The 19,620-nt window shown below is 42.0% G+C and overlaps 1 protein-coding gene across 1 annotated transcript in view; it reads right to left on the reverse strand.

Annotated features, from left to right (window-relative positions):
* Positions 1–19,620, reverse strand: part of BMPER (BMP binding endothelial regulator) — a 144,784-nt gene that overhangs the window by 70,547 nt on the left and 54,617 nt on the right. The window contains exon 7 of the mRNA XM_075495600.1: positions 1,511–1,610. Within this exon, the coding sequence (XP_075351715.1) occupies positions 1,511–1,610 (100 nt within the window). The remainder of the gene's footprint in view (positions 1–1,510; positions 1,611–19,620) is intronic.

Consider the following 19,620-nt stretch of genomic DNA (forward strand, 5'->3'; position numbering starts at 1 on the left):
AGGTCCTCCACATGATACTTTAAAAACCATGCCTCAGCATCCCTGAAAACGTTTCTCTTTACCGACTGCCATGCAGTGTGCTACACATCCCTTGGCTCTACCTCTGCTCCAAAACTTTCAACACTTCCCTGTGAACAGACATTATCTATTCACAGGTATATGACATGCTTTAGAGCGAAGGCCACATAAAATGAAAATCATTATTATTAGTGAACTCATTTACAGACATTTCTAAGAGGGAAAAAAGAATCTGTAGAAAAATCCCCATGAAGCAGTCAAAAATTAAAGCTGGGTTTTGAATGCCTAGATCAAGGAGGGGAAGGCTCAGTTGGGAAAAGCATGGGGTAGAGAGGACAAGGGGAGTTTACAGAAGGAAAGGAAAAATGTCCTCAGCCAAAATAGAAGCTCAGCATTTGGACTGTTCTCTTCATTTCATTCCTCTACTGTATTACTCTCTGGTGCTGCGGTTAAATGTTCCAGGCAGATACTTATCTGTAGCACTTCTCAATTACCAAATAAATAAATAAATAAATAAAAGGTTGTTTCAAACAGTTGAAATTGTTAAGTATTATGAGAAGCTGGAACTCTCTATGGCTTGCTGCCTCCAAGGCCAGACCGCTCTCTACCCCTAACCTAGCCCTGGAAACAGACTTTGGATAGCAGTAAAGATATGGTCAAAGTGACAAAAAGTTTCTGTTGAAGAACTGGGAGTTATCAGCTCTGAAAATTTTCCAAACCTAGTTATAACCTCATAGACCAAATTAAAGCTAATTTACTTGGTAGGATGTAACTGCTCCCTGTTTATGAAACAGAGGGATGCATACTGAGGAACGTTACCCTGTGGGATCTGTGGACATGGTAAGAGCAAAATAAGGACTCTCAAAGGTCACTGCCTTCCTTGGCATGACTTGGAAGAATTAGCCCTTCTTAGAGGCCTCTGACTTACTCCTTTAAAATGTGTTGGAAAGACATAATTGAAAATATTCCTGGCTGAAACTGTGATTCCACCATAAGAAGGCAACCATGAGGCAGACTCCTGGGTCCCTGGCCTCTCTGACAACAGCTTCTAAGAAGGACATTTCAGTCCAGAAGTTTCCTCTGACCTGCATTTCCTCAAAACCAAGAATGCAAATGCACACTTGAATGAAAATATGAGAGGGTGAGGCCTTTTTCTTGTGGCAAATCCCAATGAAACATCTCCTTCCGCCTCAACCTCCTTTGTAAAACGTGTGTAATGAAGGTGGGAAACACCTCTACATTTGTCTCTCTAAGCAAGCCAACTGGCCTATGCTCAAATGGTCTTCTGTGGCTGCTTGCTTAGTACCACCCATCACAATCCTACACACTGACCCTGAGTACCTGTTTAAACCTGTAGATTATAAACTCCACTGAGCAATACTGTCTCTTCCACCTCCCAGAATTTACGAGTATTGTGAAATACTGGTATAAAAGATGCTACGCAGAAACGTATCACATTAATTACAAAATTCCCAGGAAAGAAAACACTCACCTAAGCATTTGGGGCAACACTGTCCAGCAGGAATGTGACTGAGGTGCTGGGGACATGAGAGAATGGGGCAGACTTCTTGGATGCACTGTGTCCTGCCACCCTGAAGGAAAATAGGCTCAGTTAAAAAACAAAATAAAGCAAAATGTCAAGTAGATGTGCACACACCCACACAGACTGGTAACAAGTCTTGAAAAGCTTTAGCCAAAGCAGTATTTGCCAACAGAAATTTCTGCTTGCATCAGGCATACAAGGAATGTGTACAATTGTCCTTCAACACTTTCTATATTGCTTGCAGGGACCTTGGATTATTCATATTTATTCATTCTCTCAAGCAATGAATGTAATAGTTGAAGAAACAGTGTCTTTCTATCTTATTTCTTGGTGTGGATATGAGAAAACCAGGGAGAATAAAATCATTATCCATGAACCTTTCCGGATGTTCAAAAAAGTTATTGAGCAATTTTTTACATTATTCTTCACCTCCTGTGCCGTGCCCTTCTAGGCTTGTCTGGAACAGGGATTAAGTGCTGAAACAAGATGAGAGCAGGTGTTCTTCCACTATGTCCATGACCTCAGAAACCAAATAAGCCAAAATCACTTAAGAAAGCACATTCTTGTTAGCCTCCGAGTCCAACCAAGGAAACCCAGAGGTCTGCTTTCTTCAGAGGACAGAAAACCAAGATGGTATATGAAATTTTGAGAATGAATGTGGCAAAAAAAAGAAAAAAATAGGCAACCTGGACTGGATAGATCCTGGTGTATCAACAAATATCGGAAACAGAGAGAGGCAAAAAGCACAGCAAAGATGAAAGCACAGAATATATGTCTAAGATTAAGTCAGTCAAAAGAGGTCTTTGTTCTTATTCTGCTCTGTTGCCTGATTACTTCACCGTGCTTATAGAATACTGTGTTTAGCTCTGGATCCTCTACTAATAGTGCTCTATACACTCATGAGAGGTCCAGGTTGTTCAACTTTAAAAATCAGTCCACCTTTGTGTTAGCAGAGAAGTCAGCCCTTTTCATCTAACTGCCCTGCCTTATTTATCACTCAGAGCTGCAGGCTCATCCCAACAATAAGCTTTGTGTTCCTGGATGCTGTGATGGAAGACTTATGAACAGTATCCTCCCACCTACACAATGGATACCTCTCGGGGTTCCCTGGGGAAAAATGGAAAAAGCTGTTCATTTTGAAGAGCTCTGTGCCTGAAATGATGGTATGCCATTCCACTAATGGCCTCAGTGAATCATGTAAAAAGCTTTTACATATGGGCAGACCCACATATACACTATTATACAGAAAATAACGTACTGATTGTACCCCCGTTTTATAATAAGTTTTCAGGCACTGAAGTCTACATGTCCCATGGGGCCACCAAAGCATCCTGAATGCACATGGCTAAGGACTGCTCGTAATTCTTTCACTGTGGCATGCAGGAACACAGAGTTTATTGTAGACTGAAATGACTGCTCTAAATTAAGGGTCAGACCAGAAACTTGACAAAACAAAATGAATTCTTCACTGATGTTCCTTATGATGCTCAGGGAATAGCTCTGTGAGAAGAGACACAGGTGCAGAATGAAAGAGAAAATACCAAAGAAGGGTTCTCTGAAGCAGTGCTGTCATTCAGCCCAGGGAAAAAGGCTAAAAGAAGACAAATGTCAAACTTTGGTGACAATTCAGCAAATGGGGAAGTAGGGCATGGAGACCTCCACCAGTCTGGTGACAGGATCAGGGATATATCCATGGAAGATAAAGCAATACTTCAACACATCGTGAGCACTGGTCCTTTCTTGCAACCTTGCTTCCGTATTTAATATTCACATATCCTATGCCTCTGTGGAACTGCAATGGAGTCTTGCTTCTCTGACAGATTGAATCAAAGCTCAAGCTTAGCACATTATTGAGACCTTGCCTTTGCAGTCTGTTACATAGAATTTTTTTATATTAAATGCCATGGATAATATGAAATATTTCTTCATTTCAGCCTTTTGTTTATAGCTCCTTTTATACTTTTTTGTACTGGCCCCTCCTCTGCACAAAACTAAGTCCAGTTGCATCTCTCTATATACCCCACTGCTACTCCTGCTTCCAGCTGTAATGTTGCTTTTTAACATCAAACTGCTTTCTAGCTCGCTTCTGTCTCAGATAGGCTTTTCCAGGCTTGAATATCATGCTAGGATGCAAGTTCAAAAACAGTCTGAAACAAATCAACCTGTACCATTGAAAGTAAGCATAATTCTACTTTTCCTACAGAGCTTACAGAGATAGCTCGTTGGGCACTATAAGGAAATGTCAAAATCTACACAGTATTTCTATTTTCTTAAAAGCCTCAGTCATCACAATTCAAAACTCACAAAGCATTCAGAATACCAGCTTTCAAAGCAGGATTAGCTAGCACTGCCAGTGCTTTAAATTGCATGGAATAGAGCTGTGTAGAAAACGCAGTGCAACAAAAGTTCAACAAAAAAATCAAGGGGAAAAAATAACTCTGGAGAGCAAAAGGGTTGGCTCTGGACAGCCTAAGCCAGGGTGGGAAGCGTACAGTAAACACCTTGCCTCCTCCACCTCCCAATTACATCTACAGCTTTTAGCTCACATTTCCCTGTTAAGCGTAACATCTCCCAGGCAGCCAGAATATTCCAGGTCCGAAGCAACACCTTCCAGTAAAACCAAACCTGAACCGGAAGCCAGTGCAGACCAATAAAGTACAAGTGACAGCTGCTTCCTGTGAGAAATGCTATTCAAGAGCGAGGCAAATAAATCCTTGAGCCATAGTTACGTGAAGCCTTAATCAGGGGATGCTGCTGCAGTCCACAGTCCTCCGGAGGTAACAGATTTTGTAAGAAATCTACAGTCTACAATGCAAAGATTAACTTTCCACTTCAGAAACAAACAAAAACACTATAACTCCTGCTGCCACCTTTTATCTGCAAAACAAAGCAAGAGGCTCCCTGGCATCGGCTCAGAGGACGGTATGGACTGAGATATCGTCTTGTCTCAGCAGCTTTCTCAAGAGACAGAAGAGAAGGGAAGATGAAGTAGCACTTTCTAACTCTCTCACGAGAGGTCCATCTTTGAGAAAGACAGATAACGAGTCTTTCCTAAAACAAAAGCATGGAGCTAGTCTAGCTACCTGTCCATCCACTTCTGCTAAGCTCCTACCTCAACTATGATACTTCACTGTTCAATAAGGACACAAGAAACTTGGCAGAGTTGAGAGATGCACCCATCCAGGCTGTGGCTGACTTTGCTGGAGACACTGGATGAAGGATAGAGTGCAGTTTTCTGGGCAGGTTTACCCACATGCATGGTGCACAGCATGTATGCAGCCTGTGTGCTAGGACAGACAGAGAGAAAAATGTTTGCAGAAAAAACTGTCCATCCAAAAACTCCCCAAAGGTTGGGAGCCTGCTGCAATTAATCTCCAAGAGCATTGGGCTCCATCTACCATGAGGGCAAGAACAGCGACTACCAACAGCAGAGCTGCCCTTGCCATAAGCAGATTTTGAAAGCATTCATGAAATCTCAGGAGGACAGAGGTTTCCTCTGTCTCTGAAAGACAGAGGATGAAAGACTCTCTGGTTCTTATAAGAATGCTGGTACAGTATGTGACAGACAGCCTCTGAGAGTAACTTTGCCCTTACACAGTATTTCAGGGCCCCTAAAACAGCTGTGTCACGCACAGTGAGTGTTCCCTGGAAGGGTCACAGGAGGGAGAAGGTTTTTAGGAAATGCACGGAGTAGCAAAACAGTTCTCAGCATAAAAGCAAACAGCACATCAATCAGTTCAGCAAATAGACAGACAGACAAGCCAAAGCTTCCCATATCCCTGCAGCCTGATCTATTGTCTAGACTAGGATTTTTAAAATGCCTCTTTAGAAAGTATTGGATAAAATTCAGAATAGGGAGATCTTGAGCTTCAGTTCAAAACAGCAGGTATTTGTACTGCCTTGTGTGTGCTAGATTTCTAAACTCTGGATCTAATCTCAAACCCTATTTGCTGAGATATCACTGCTATAGGAAGGCTTTAGAAAGTGGTCCTAGTGCCAGTCTAAAGTGGTGTCCTAAGAACTGCATATGCAGCAAATGCTTTAAAGAACTCACCTTCATTTTAATACCAGATCATGCAGATCAGTGTGGATATAAATTATTGTCTTAAATGTCTTAAGAATTACCTAAAATCTATACAGATTAGAAGTGGTAAACTGAAAGATTCTTATGAATAAATTTCTAGAGCAAACTCTGGGGCAAAGTAAAGGCACAATTCTTAAGCTGTCCTTTCCCACTATTTTCTCTCAGTCTGATGCAAAGGCGTTCCTTGACACAGCCAAGAGAAGTCTAAAGAACTCCATCAATTTCTAGCAGTTAAGAGTTTGCCTCTACCACCTCTCCCTCCATGTGCGCCCTTATGATACAAGTAGTTAGGTGTACTGTTTGTGTCATCAATAAGCTGTATTAATAAGAAAGTTTGATTAGTTATCTCCAACTAATGTAAATTCATGTCCCCGAGCTCCTAGTAAATTGCAAGTGCAGTTGCAAAGTGTCACAGAGTTAGAACATCTTGACCTAAAACCAGGAACCGAAAAGCCTCCCTCTTCTGGAAGTTAATCTGTATGTGGTTGTATCCAGCTGCTGAGGAAATAGCTAAATTATCCGTTAGTCGGTAATTTAGGGTAGGATGAAGCCTCTAAATACGGTCATGCTTTCCATCAACCAAATACCATGTGTACAAAGTGACTTGTGTATGGGCCAACCCAATCCAGTCTTGCCATCTATTCCTCTTCTCGAGAGCCGCATTTCCTGGGATTGCTTATATGAAGAAAAGAAATTTTATCTTTTTCAGAGGGAAATGGTGTGCTGTGTTTGTTTGCTGAAATATCACAGCATCCTCCTAGAGAGTGAAGTATGCTGTTCTGGGGTATAGCTCTCCACTTTGAAAATGGAGTGCTAGAGAGCTGCTGGTCCTGGTTCTTTCAAGTTTCAAAAGATGATTTGCACCTACGCTCCTGTGGGAGGAGGTGGAGGACCAGGGTATTTACTGCCTTGGGTGAAAGGGAACGTTCTGGAAAATGAAATCTTGGGTTGCACAGTAGCTTTCTTTAACTATGCACAGGCAGAGACACTGCTCCTAAAATTTCACAGTTGCTGGAACTGCAGAAGGGCTCCTCGGGGAAGGTTACACGGCACTCTGCTCTCAGCCGGGGGACTCAGCGCAACCAGCACTTGGTCATATTTCTCTGGTATAACAGCGCTGCGCAGAAGTGTTGCAGGGATTATATTGCATCTGGCTTCACAATCCAGCTGAAATCAAATCACTCACTGACCCAACAGCCTAGCTGCACAGTTTAGCAGCTGAACAGCCAGCAGCCCTCTCCCCTCCAGGGCTTACACACTGAGCTCTTGGCTCTGTCGAAAGTGATGTTGTAAATAGCCCCTCTTCACTTGGAAGCCTTGAAAGATTTAATCATGGTGTGTACTTTTCACTTTTCAGACTGATTTCCTAAGGAAAGAAGGCTTATGCAGGCACAAACCAGGCACCTGTAGCTTGTGAATCCCTGATCAGCTACAGCCACAAATGATCAAGGGACTCCTCTGAAAAAGGGATATAGAGATAAAATAGCAAAAATCAAAATGACATTAAGATCTCAAGGACATTAAGTTCCTACAAGTTTTGTGAAAACTGACTGCTGCAGAGAGTAGAGAGTCCCCAGTTTCTTTCCCAGAAGGGACACCAGAAAGCATCCCACAGTGTTAGGCAGCAGCTGGCCATCCAGGCAGCATCTCCCAGACCTCCTGCCTTTTGCTTGGTGCTCATGTCATGGAGGTGCTGGAGGAAAGCTCAGATGATTGCAGTCAGGGCAGATAAATGAGCAAGGGCCACACATCTATAGAAACAGAGTTTCATTACTTATGCTGCTCCTGGAACAAAATTCCTGGGTTAGCAGGGGCAATGGGACATAAGACATAAGTCTGTTTCCCATACCTATTGCACCATTCCCATGAGATGAGGCATTCTTCTTCCTGTCTTTCCTGGGTTTTTTTCCCCAGTACCTACATAGGTTCATTATACCTGTGTTCCAGACTGGCCTGCAACTACCCTGAGTGCTGGATGCTTTCAGCTGGAGCCCACATACTTGTTCTGCTTTGGGAGCTGTTATTTTATTGATCCTTCTCCTGGACAGTTCAACAACTCAGGCTTTTTCCAGGGGTAGATCTGTTTCTCCCAACAGATCTCTCCTGCAAGCAGGAATAACATGTCCCACAAATTATTCTGTCTTTCATTAGGTACTTGTCTCAAAAGTTACATGCAGAAGGCAGAGCTTTCAACTCTGTAATATAAGTGCCTATTCCTTCTTCTGCTAGTTGATAGTAAGTTAAAAAAATCAGCAGTATCTCTCTACAGCTCAGAGATGTCTGGATTCGCACTGCACCTTTGTTTGCACCTTCATGGGCTGTTTAATTATCCCAGGCACTATTCCCAGCAACAGAGCATCACTCACTTCTCAGATTTTTTTTCCTAGTGAGAGAGTATCTAAAAAGTTATCTTCATTTTCTCAACTTTACCAACAATGCTCAATGCTACATAGCAGGTTAGTTCTTGCTTTCAGTATGGAGATGATTAATTGGCCAGCATCTCAAATCCAGCTTTTCCTCTAGTCTGAATCCTTTCACATCACCTCTATCACTTGCTGCCATTTCACACACTTACTAATCACTCTCTTCCTTGCTGCAGGTCTCATTAAACTGATTGCTGCTACTGCACCTTCTATAGTCCATGCAGGGCAGTAGCATCAAAAGTCTTGAGACTGCTGAAATTAAAACTAGCTCTTTATTAATAGAGAGCTGCTTAACAGAAATGCTGCAACCACAGGTACCACTGCACGTACCCTCCACGCATGTCTTGGTGTTTACTATAAACCTTCTATAGGCTATGCTTCCCCCTCTAATATCCCTACCAGTTGCTGCACAGGGCACACTCAAACAGTGCCAAGTCATCTCTCTGAATGCTGGTAGGGAAAACAGGGATAGGGATCTAGCACTGTACAGCACTCACTATAGCACAATGCCTTTCTATAATGCTGGAGGTTAGAAGACACACACCTCGTGGAAAAGGTGGATTTTAAGGCGGGATGTAGGCAAAGACTGCATCAAAGGTCATACAAATCAGTGGGAGTCTTTCCATTGATTTTCAGTCCACTTTGGATGACAGCATTTTGAACAAAAGTCCCAGAAGTTGCACAGGGTAATGGTGAAAGACGAGCCAAAATAACCACATAAGCAGGAGTGGGCCATGAGGGCAGCCCCACACTGCAGAAAGGGGCAGAGCTCTCCACCACCTTGGGGGTAAAGAGCAGAAGATTCATGGGGACAGCAGAAGGGAAGCAAAGACATTGGCAAGGAAACAATTCTGGCATGCCACTGCAGGAAAGAGTTCAGCTATTCGTGATTAATTTAGCTGTTAAACCAGAGGTCTCCAGTGACTATGGAAGCTTTGCTGTGAGCCACATGATTATTTATTTCTCTTCTAAAAAGAACTGTTTCTATGAAAAATTGCAATAAAACATGTTATGCTGGAAACTGTGGCCAGAAAAACTATTAAAAACCACTAACAAGCTTCTTCAGCTTATTCACGTCCCATCCCAGATAATAAGAAAGTTAGGGTTAAATCCAAGGGACTTTCCTAACCTCAGTTATTAGAAGCAGAGCAGTAGCTCTGTAAAGCAGGTCCTGGGTTCTTGCAGCCATGACTTTTCCCCTGAATCAGCTGGAGAACGCTTTGTTTTCACTGGCATCAAGAACACATGAAGCACAGTCCAGTGGGTGTACAGTCGTGTATACACCACCAGTGCATTTGCATAACGTTTCAAAGTCCTAACCCAGTGCTTGCAAAATGATAGTCACTGCCACAATATATTTATATAAATAGCACTTGCTTTTCATAAGATAAACTTGCACAAAAGTTCTTCTTTTTTTTTCTTTTTCTGCAGCATAAGCTTTGTGATAGTACCTTACAAGCTTTTCTTGCTATGTCCTACAGTAAATGGTACTCCTATAAACCCCACACTTTGGCAGCTATCGGCGACTACCTTCACCCCCACTTCCAATTCCTACATTACAGTGCAGTACTGGCCTCCCCTCTGAGAACAGCTTTTCCTTCTGAACAGTCCATTCGCAGAGATACACAGTTATTAAATCCCTCCAGTGTCCCCAGTGTGTTTCTTGCACACGCAGAATACTAGTACCATTGTGGTCCTGAGAAAGGTGACAATTCTGACTCTCACTTCATCATCATTCTTTAAAGTACTTGGTCACAACAAGAAACTCTACAGATGTATCCGCACAGCTCTGCCTTAGAGCATTAGTTTTAAATAATTTGCCTTCAGTTATCTGCAGGACTAAATTGCAAGATTCGAGTGAATTAAATCTCCAAATGCCCGAATTCTGACATCTGGCATTTAGATACAAAATAAAGGCTTTATTTTCAGTGGTGAGGATACTTTCTTGTAGACAATATGAACTTCATTTAATTGCATGGTTTGAAGCTTCAGTTTTTGGAGCTGCAAATGTATAAACAAGGTCATGAATAAAACTAACTAGGGTTGTTCTTGGAAGAGGAAAAAAAGCACACAATTTAGAAGAAGGTGCCTACACACCTGAATTTGGAAAAGTTGTTACTAGGTCAAAACCTGCCAGAATAGCCCACACCAAGTCACTGTTCCATTCACAAGCAAAGAGAACAAATCTCCTTCAGTGATTCAGGGCAATGAGGTATTGGAGAGGTTGAGACTTAATCCTTCACTGGCTGTTTCTACAATTTATGGATGTCCTTGCCTGAAGGTTTGATCATAAAGCACACTGATATCTGTAGAACATCCATGGTAAAATAAATCATACTGTTGTGGTAGTAGTAAGGACACTACTTCTAGCTTTTTACAAGACCTTTATACATGCACATACCCTCCTTAAATGTTATGCTCCACGCTCCACGTATACTGCTGAGGTAACCTCAGGAAATATAGGATTACATATGCACTGCTTCCTTAATGCATCCATCAAAGGTTTTCATTAACAGGAGATCCTGTTTGTCCTAAGCACTTAGCAAAGAGAGTTAAAAATACACTTTAAAGTGTTATGCAGACTTCAGCAAGAGAAAGTGCTAAACTGCAACTCATTCAGAGGATTTCTTGGAAATGAAATTTTAGGAAAACTAGGATACCTTTATGAAACCAGGAGGTTACGAAACTGTTCCTACAGTGAAGCAGTCAGAGGGGTAGCTTCAGTCTACCTGAAGTGGTGTAGGATTAGACTCGCTGTAGGCCAACAGTACTTATCTATAGTAACATCCCTAATACCACAGTGAACATTCCACTGCTTTGTACTGCCTAGAGCTGTCCCTCCCCAGAGATATGGCTTGGCTTTACTCCAGGATAGGGCACACTCCAGCTTGTGATCAAGGGAAAGTAACACATTTTAGTCTTAAACACAAGCCTGAGCAAGGGGTGCTGAGGAATCTGCAGCTCTCCAGGAATAGCCTTGGGAAGCACTTTGATCAGGAATCATTTACAAGTCACAGTTCCTCTACCGCTTCCCCCTTCCTCCAGGGGTAATGACTTACAGAAGCATCAGCAGCAAATTCTGACATTTCCCAGTCCTGGCTAGCAAGACTGATAGGGGAATCACAGTTTTTTCCCCTCCTTCCTAGCTTGCAAACCATCTGCACATGCATGGGGAGAGGGTGGATGAAACCCTAAGAAGTCTGTTCCTCCTTCACACCCCTGCATGACATACACTCAGGTCTCCCCTGTCTTTTCTTCCAATTTTTTCTCAATAAAGTTCATATCCAGCTACTGCTGTTAATTTATGGGTGGGATCCTGTTGCTAATTACTGGCTTCTCATTGGCAGCAATGCATCTGTAAAAGGCCGATGCCCAGATCTATAAAGATCGTAGGTTCCTCAGGGACAGCTTAGGCATGATGTAGAACCTACAGAAATATGGGTTTAACCATTTAGGCACCATAGCACGCCAGAGCTGGCTATATTTTGGCCAGGCCAGCTCTTCTAAAGGCCTGCTGCTGCATTTGTTCTGCATCAGCACAGTTATGGCAAGCCAACCAGCTGGGCACTTATCTCTCAGCTAAGCTCACATGACACTCACAAACTGGATAGTCTTATATCTAAATTCTTTGCAAAGCCATATACATAGGCCATGTTCAGGCCACAGCCCATGGCCAGCTTTGTTCAAAAAGACTGCCAGAGGAGCTGGAAATACTTGTATCTACATTTCCAATAACATCGTGCTGACCAAAGCACTTCAGAATAGAGGCGCAGCCTGAGGCGAAGGCACTCCATCATCCTCTTGATAAAGCAACATAACCGAGCAGTCAAAAATGAAAAGATCCATATGAAACCATTAGGTTGTTTAGAAAGAAGGATTATGTTTCTAGAGCCTAATGAAGAGGGCACATAACCCAAAGGAAGACTTCTCACACAGGAAGGTCTTTCTGCATTTTACATTTCAGAAAATACTGACATCATATTAAGACTAAGAATGGGGCTCACACCACATGCAATTGGAAATGCAAATTACAATGCGTTCTTATATTTGGCTTACTGCCTCATCATCAAAAGCTGTTAGTAGTCCCTAAGAGAGATAATAAGCAAGCAAATAAAATTTGGTTTTGGTTGCAAGTGTAGGTCTCTCCTTGGCCCTGTTAAGTCTCCTTTGTACCTGTCTAATGATGTAAAATGGTCTTAAAATCAGTGTAAAGTGGCTCATTAAAGATTCCCATAGGAAACAGAATCATACATTTTTATGCGTAGGATTTGTTGAACTACTGGAAAGAAGTAAGTTAATTAGCAGAGCAAAGACATTTGAAAAAATGTGAATTATTTATATTGTAACCCTCATCCCACAGGCAGAGAACTTTGATAATTTACTTCTCCAAAAGTTCTTGTCTTTTTTTCCCTACTCCTCATTTTTTTAACATGCTCCTGAGATTACAATCCAGAACTCTCTCCTCAGCAAGATTCAGCATTTGCAGTGTTCTCAGCTGCACACACGTCCAGTTATTAACCTTCACTCTACTCGTGCTGGCCTTGCAGGGAGGTTCTCTGATAATGTGAGAAAGTGTCATTTGAAATTACTCTAAAGCAGAGAATAGCTACACACTCCAACCTATTATTGTAAGTTAACACTAATGGCAACTATACCTTTCAAAATGATACAATATTTTACAAAAACAGGCCCATCATATAAAACAGCTGCCATGTTTATTTAGATAAGTGCTCCTCCGCTCTTATAAGTGGAGGCTGATGACAGATGTGTTTTTAAGGCAAAAATATTAACTCTAGAAATGTCAGCATCTGCTTCTTTTCAGCCTAGCCTTACAGATTCACACATCATTTTTCATCCACAAGCAGAGTTTCTTTTTTTCTTACAGAGAATCTAAAAACACGGGTGTAAATTACTGATCCTGAGGCCTGACAGTTTTATTAGCATGTCACTGGTGCTACACGTTAGGTCTGATTAGACATAGACAGCGGCTGGTTTCCATGGCCCACTCCTCATGGGACAAGGAAGGCTTGCACTTCCCTGACAGGAATTTTCCACCTGACTGTTCCATGTCTGTGAATCGGTATTTGCTACAGTTACGAGATGCCATATAAAAGCGCTGCATGTAGTTCCTGGGGTTACTGGAGAGAAAGAGATAAAAAAACCCACAAAGCAAAATTTTCTACTGAATTCAAGGAGTCTAGCCTTCTGGCTCACACGACTAGCATGCTATAATTCATTTTCATGTATTTAGTACAGCAATTGTTGTTCTTTTAATCATGTACATAGTACTGTTAGTAGATACAGCAGATGAAGCCCTATGCCTTACTCACTACATACATGCAAAGAACACCTCCTACATCTTTACCCTACATCACAGAGGAGTTCTGTGGTACTCACACTGCCTCCCAGAGAAATGCATGCCAAAATAAAACATCACTCAAGGATAATTATGTACAGTCAAACCATGAACAGATGTATGAACAAATGGCAATTAGAAGGTGGCTGCTAACCATCAGCAATTCAAGACAAACCATCTTCCAATTAGTGACCAATTAGAGCAAATTAGAGCTGTAAGAATGGACCACACCAGCTAAGAAGTCTCTCTGCGCAAAATTCACATACAAGTCACTAGCCTGTGCCACCTGAGACCCAGTGACTATCCAAGACATTTCCATAGCACTGGCAGACATGATAAAGGATTTACCACTGTAGACCCATACCTTCCTGGCACAACAGTGAGCAGCCAGGTGCGTTACTCAACAGCACAAAAATGCCCGTGTTGAATAACCAAATGCTGTCCTAACCCAAATGGTAACTGTTCTCCACAGCCGGCTACTTCGCTTCAGACTATGCTCAGGTTGTTACACTAGACGTTTTAGTGACAGTAAGACCTCTGCAGCATGGCTGCACAGAAAGGTGCTGACAAATCTCCTTATTTCAACATTTTGAGTTGGCCAGAGATGAGACATCACTCCTGGCTTGCCTGCAGGCCACACTGACCTCTTAGCACAGCATTGTACCTAGGTAATACATCCCAGAAAAGGCAGACCATGAGCTGAGAACTTGAAGCTGCCCATATCCATTATAGGTGCTTGTACGAAGCAATATCGCTAAATGACTTAACAAAATTTTCCCAGTTTTCCTTGGAGTGGGGCAGTGCAGATCTTCTCCTGTAAGAGTAAGTAATGTATTTACATAGGTACAAACAACGTGCTGCAGCCTTTAAGCATAAACAAAAAAGCCAAAAGACCAAGTTCTTGCCTGAGCAGCTTTATGATCTAAATAGGTAACACAAAGCCAGGGAACGAATGGGAAGCAGCTTAACAAAACTGCAGCTGTGACTGCCCTGTAAGCTTTGTGATTTCTTTGTTTGCTTACATGCTTTCTGCAATTTATCCTGCCTTTGCTCCTTGGCAAAAACATATTTTTACAGATGGAGCTAAAAATAGCAATGGATGATAGAAATAGAGGACCAAAGAAGGTAAGTGTTGCCAAGTGAGCCTGCATGAGGTCTTTGCAATTCTGTGTCCAAGTTAAATTGGTGTTAGAGTAGCCATTGCTAAGGGCTTTCTATTTTTCACTTTTCTGTAGGTGACAAGCACTTCTGTTATTGGCTATGCTTAATATTCCTGAACTCTTAATTTTTAGGATCGATCAAGCATTTAATTTTAAAAAAAGTTATTTTGACTGACATTAAGCTGGTATTTTTTCAATAACACCAGGAGAGTCTGACTGGCAACTCCATTTTTTTATATAGTTCAAAGACCCTACAGGCATTTTATTTTTACAATATTTCATTATTTCTTTAGGAGAAAACTTTTTTTTCTCTCATGCATTTTCAGATTGCAGAAAAAGATGGGTTTGAATTTTTTGCAAGTGTAAGCATAACTCTGCAAAATCCTGTATGCTTTCAAGTCCTGGTTAGGATTTGCAAAACATCATATTTTGAGAAGGTTAGATAAAAAGGTTATTTTCGACTTTGAGACTTCCATTTCTCCCAAGGCCTCTGTAAAAATCATGCAATAAGGTTGTCCAGATGGTAATCTGCAAGTGCAAACTGTCCTCCCCAGCACTAATTAGGATTTATGCAAAGGGAGAAACAAACCAAACCTACTTAGAAGTCTACTTTGCCTTTCAAGGAAGGAAAGTTTATCAGACATTTTCAGTGTTTCAGGATGGCCACCAAATTCCGTGTGCCAGGCGTTCTCCAGGTGGGATTAGCAAGAGAGGTGTTTGGGCTCTTGTTAGGGTTAGGGCTCTTGTTTTGGCACAGGCATGACATGCTTTCTTCCTCAGACATAAATGAAATAGAAGAAGCAAAATAAGGATGCAGATAAATTCCTACTGGGACCATCCCTCAAAATGCTGCCTACTCTTCCCATGACATTTAAGAAAGTGCAAGTACCAGAAGCAAGAGGATAGTCTTTTAAGTGAAGACACAGAAGAAAATGCATCACTCTCTAGATAACAACACTACGATTTGTGTGTGTGTGAAACGTCCCCCCTCAACTCACTTCTGTTCTAAATGATCTGGAGTAACGAAAATAAATGTAAAGAAAAAGGGATTATTTTGCAATTTCATCCTCCTCCCAAATGTGAAACACTTGCTTAGGAAGGGTTCCTCTTCAAAGCTAAATGAAATCTTCTCTGTATTATCCCTTCCATCCGTAGCCCTCTCAAACTTTCTTAATTAATTTTACTGCTGGTTTCAAAGACTTCTCCAAGTTGGCTCAAATCCCTTTAGATCGCATATCAGCATTAGCAACAGAAGATATATTACTACTCTCTCTTTTTCTTTTTCTCCCCCTCTTTCTAAGAGGAAGCAAGGAAGGATGATCAGTCACGTTATCACTCTGGAGTATGAGGCAACTACTGCATCTGAGACAAACTCTGGACTCCTCATGTGTAATTTTTATAGACACAACTAAGTTGAAAGATCCTGTGTTTGGTTTTTCTTTTTTTTTCCTGTAGCTTTTTTTTTTCTTTTTTTCTGGCAAATCCTAAAGGAATCAGTCTATTCCGTAATAATCTCATTAAGTCAAGACAGGTATGAATTATGTTTCTTTCTTCCTTCTTTCCAGCTTTACTGCAAAGCTCAAAAAAATTTAACTCAGATTTTCAAAAGCACCAGAACTCTTACGTAGATACAATGGACTCTGTGTAAGTGAGACCGCGGACAGGATACTTCCTAATGCAAGGATTTCTCAAGAAAGGTCCAGGAGCTTTCCAGAGTAGTCAGGTAAGGTTTTACGGCCAAATTCACACACAACATAAGGTAATGCCACTCTAGTAAAGGCAATTTGAACACAGTGAAATAGCAGCTCCTTATACCACAGCTGAGTTTGACAGAAGTTATTTTAATGGATTAATTTTTTCTTAAGTAATTATTCACTCTTTGTTCCTAAAAGAGTGAAAGAGAGGGAGGGATTAAAAAACCTGTACAGATGTCAGGCACTCATAAAGAGGGATTCTTCTATTTTGGTATAAATTCTTTGCAGATTGCACCATGCATTTGTCCCATTTGCAAATTCATTAAAAGAGAGAGAGAAAAAGCACTTTTTTCCCCAGAGTGAAACTTTTTAATTACAAGCAGGGTTTCAGAGTGGTATTAAAATGACATATAATGAAACAGAAATCCAATATTTGCGGCTATTTTTAAATGCAGCAAAACAAGGAAAAGATTTTGCCTGCAGTATATGTTGAAGAGAATTACTAAAGTCCCTCTCCATCAAAAATCAGAAGAACCAAGAGCACCATAAAATCAACAGTTAACATATTTTTAAAGCAACGTTTCGCTTGTGAAATTTCAAAGGAAAAACAGCAGTTCCTCCCTTTTCTTGCTCCCACCACTAATGCTCAAAAAGAAATCTGCAACTTCCACTTCTCCATGTTTCTAATCCACCAAGACTGTTTAAAAAATAATTATTTTATATGGAGCATTTCATCAGATGGAAGTGAAATAAATGGAACAGAAATTATGCAAAACCCCAAGTAAACTCTTCTCTAAATAATGTTTATTTGGACTTGAAATTGAAAAATTAAAAGAGTTGAATTGAGACACGCTGTTGGGAATCTGTTGCAGAACAGCCTGTGTGGCACCTTCTTGTTAGGAATCTCCAGCAGTGGCAAAAATTCGTCTCTGATTCATCCTTGCTGCTTTTCTCTTAGTTGAAAGGAGAATTTCTAATGAACCCTTTTGTTTCTCTGATCCCTCTTGGAAATCCAAAGGCCATAAAGACCCCTCACCACTGCAAACCTGGAAGGAGAAATTTTGCCTCCCATACACAGCCCGGGGAGCACGGCTCACAGAAACACAGGAGCAATGCAAAGCTCACACAGGTCATGTCTGCTGGTAAAGAACAACCACCCAAGCAGGAACACAGGGCTGCGCTAGCACTGCGTGGACACTTAAAAGCTGAGATTCATCAAGATGACACAATTTCAACACCAACTACAATGCTGTGATTCTCTCCTTTTCCCTCTCTCAGTATCTGAGCCTTTTCTCTCCTCCTCCCCATCTCTGGGGACTTGTGTTTTTCACAGAAATATTTTTCTTCTGTAAATTGCCATTTTTATCTCATGTCACAGATCCGATCCCCTTGCTTGGCTTGTTTTCCCCGCCATGCAGTTGTACTACAGATCCAATGAACCCGTTCATCCAGCAGTGAGCCCAAGCAACCCATGGCAGCAGCGTATCTTGCAGTGGTATCACTGCGGGGCTCTTGACAGTGGGTTCCTGGGGAGCTTTCCTCAGCAAAAGGACGGCTGGGAACTGAGCCGCGTGCAGCTCCGCGAGCCAGCCCCAGCCAAGTCCTCCCACCGTGATGCCACACCAGACCTCTGTTTTCTTTCACTCAGCTGCCTGTTCCCTAGGAGCCGAATTAGCCAAGATGGCTACACAGCTTCACAGAGGTGGCTGAAATCTGTAGGTTTAATTAGAAAAATGCTTTCCCTGTACACAGGAGATTTCTGCTGGGAACCTCCAAACGCCTATGGCAATGAACCAGAATCTGGTAAATCTTTTCCAGGAAGCAGCTACCCACTCTGCTCGAGGGGAGGCTGCGTGCAGGCAAGTTTGGATCACGTGTCACTCAGGCAGAGAATTCACAACATCAAACACTGCAAGCTAAACTAGCCCTTTCAAGGCTCCATCACTACAACAAGGTCCTCCACACTCAGTGCTGGGCCAGCTTAGGGTTTCCAACCCAGGTTTGCTTTGAGTGCTGGAAGTAAGGAACAAACAAGAACCTAATTTTAATCTTACAGAGTGGCCCAAGAAACAGGGAATAAGTTAGAGAAGCCTTGAGTGAGATTCGTTACCTGAACAAGGCCTCTAGCAATTAAAAAATGTAAGGACCATAAAGGTGGTTTAAAACAACATCTACCTCATTCCTGACCAACACAAGGGAAGGGATAAGCATGAATAAGGGTGGCAGTTGTGACTCTAGACCACCCGCTGATAGTTGTTTTCCAGATCTAAGCATTGCCAACTGGAGGCTATCCCATACTCACAGGTTTGCCAGGGAGAAGGGTTGCATGAGCTGCAGGCAAAGGCAGTCAGGTTATCTCAAGCCACTTATATCAGCTGCTTGAGCTTATGCAACTGACTTTGCCTGAAGCCCATTTAGCAAGTGCTTCCTGGCTCCCTTCCACTGACAGAGCTCAGGAGAGAGGAACATATGTAAGATGGGAATATCGAACATCTGGGGATGGTAACATCTTAACCAGCACAGCTGCCGGCAAAGTGAATATCTGTTTGTTGCCCAGGTCTCCTTTCTCAAAGGAAAATGGTCTCTCCCACAGGCTCATCTGCGGACAATACAAGTATCTGCTCCCTCACTAAGAAAGTACCTTGTCTGTGGTTAACTTTGTCTACAGTGTAAATTAGCCCATGCAATGGTCTGTGTTGCCACGGCTAGATTGCTTTGGATATCAAAGCTCACTTGAGTATACTGCAGCGTCAAGCACACCTAACTTTTTTATTGCAAGTTTTAGTGTAAATGAGCCACAGTAAAACTGAGAGGAAACAGCACCGAGGAGAATATTCTCTATGACTTTTTAGCATGACCTAGCATATCCTACATATATGTTGGATAATAACGATGTGATTCTCTGAGACTACTTTCTTTCCTGAAGAACATGACACATCGTTCAGTTCTTAGTGTTTAAACTTTTTTCCACCGAGTAATTAAATAAGTTGTCAAGCAGCTCTCCCATACGCAGGCAAAGCCTTTGTTTATGGACTGTCTGGGGCCTGCTCTGAAGCACCGTTGAGGATTTGGCAAGCCTCTTAGACCCAGCTAACAGTGTTATGTACACCCCATCTGCACTGACCCATGCATCATGCAGAAGGAAATGCTACCACAGTCGAAGGACTCTTGTTAAGACACGGAGAAATACAGATTTAGGAAATTCAGAGCCCCAGAGCAGATCTTAAGTCTCATGCCAATCCTGCCTGAGAACGCAAACCACGTTACAGCATTGCTACAGCAAGAGCAATGTCAGGCGGGAGGGAAACACTTACCACCCAGTGTTGATCAGGAATCTTTCTG

This window comes from Mycteria americana, chromosome 2 (assembly GCF_035582795.1).
Source record: "Mycteria americana isolate JAX WOST 10 ecotype Jacksonville Zoo and Gardens chromosome 2, USCA_MyAme_1.0, whole genome shotgun sequence".
Lineage (NCBI taxonomy): Eukaryota > Metazoa > Chordata > Aves > Ciconiiformes > Ciconiidae > Mycteria > Mycteria americana.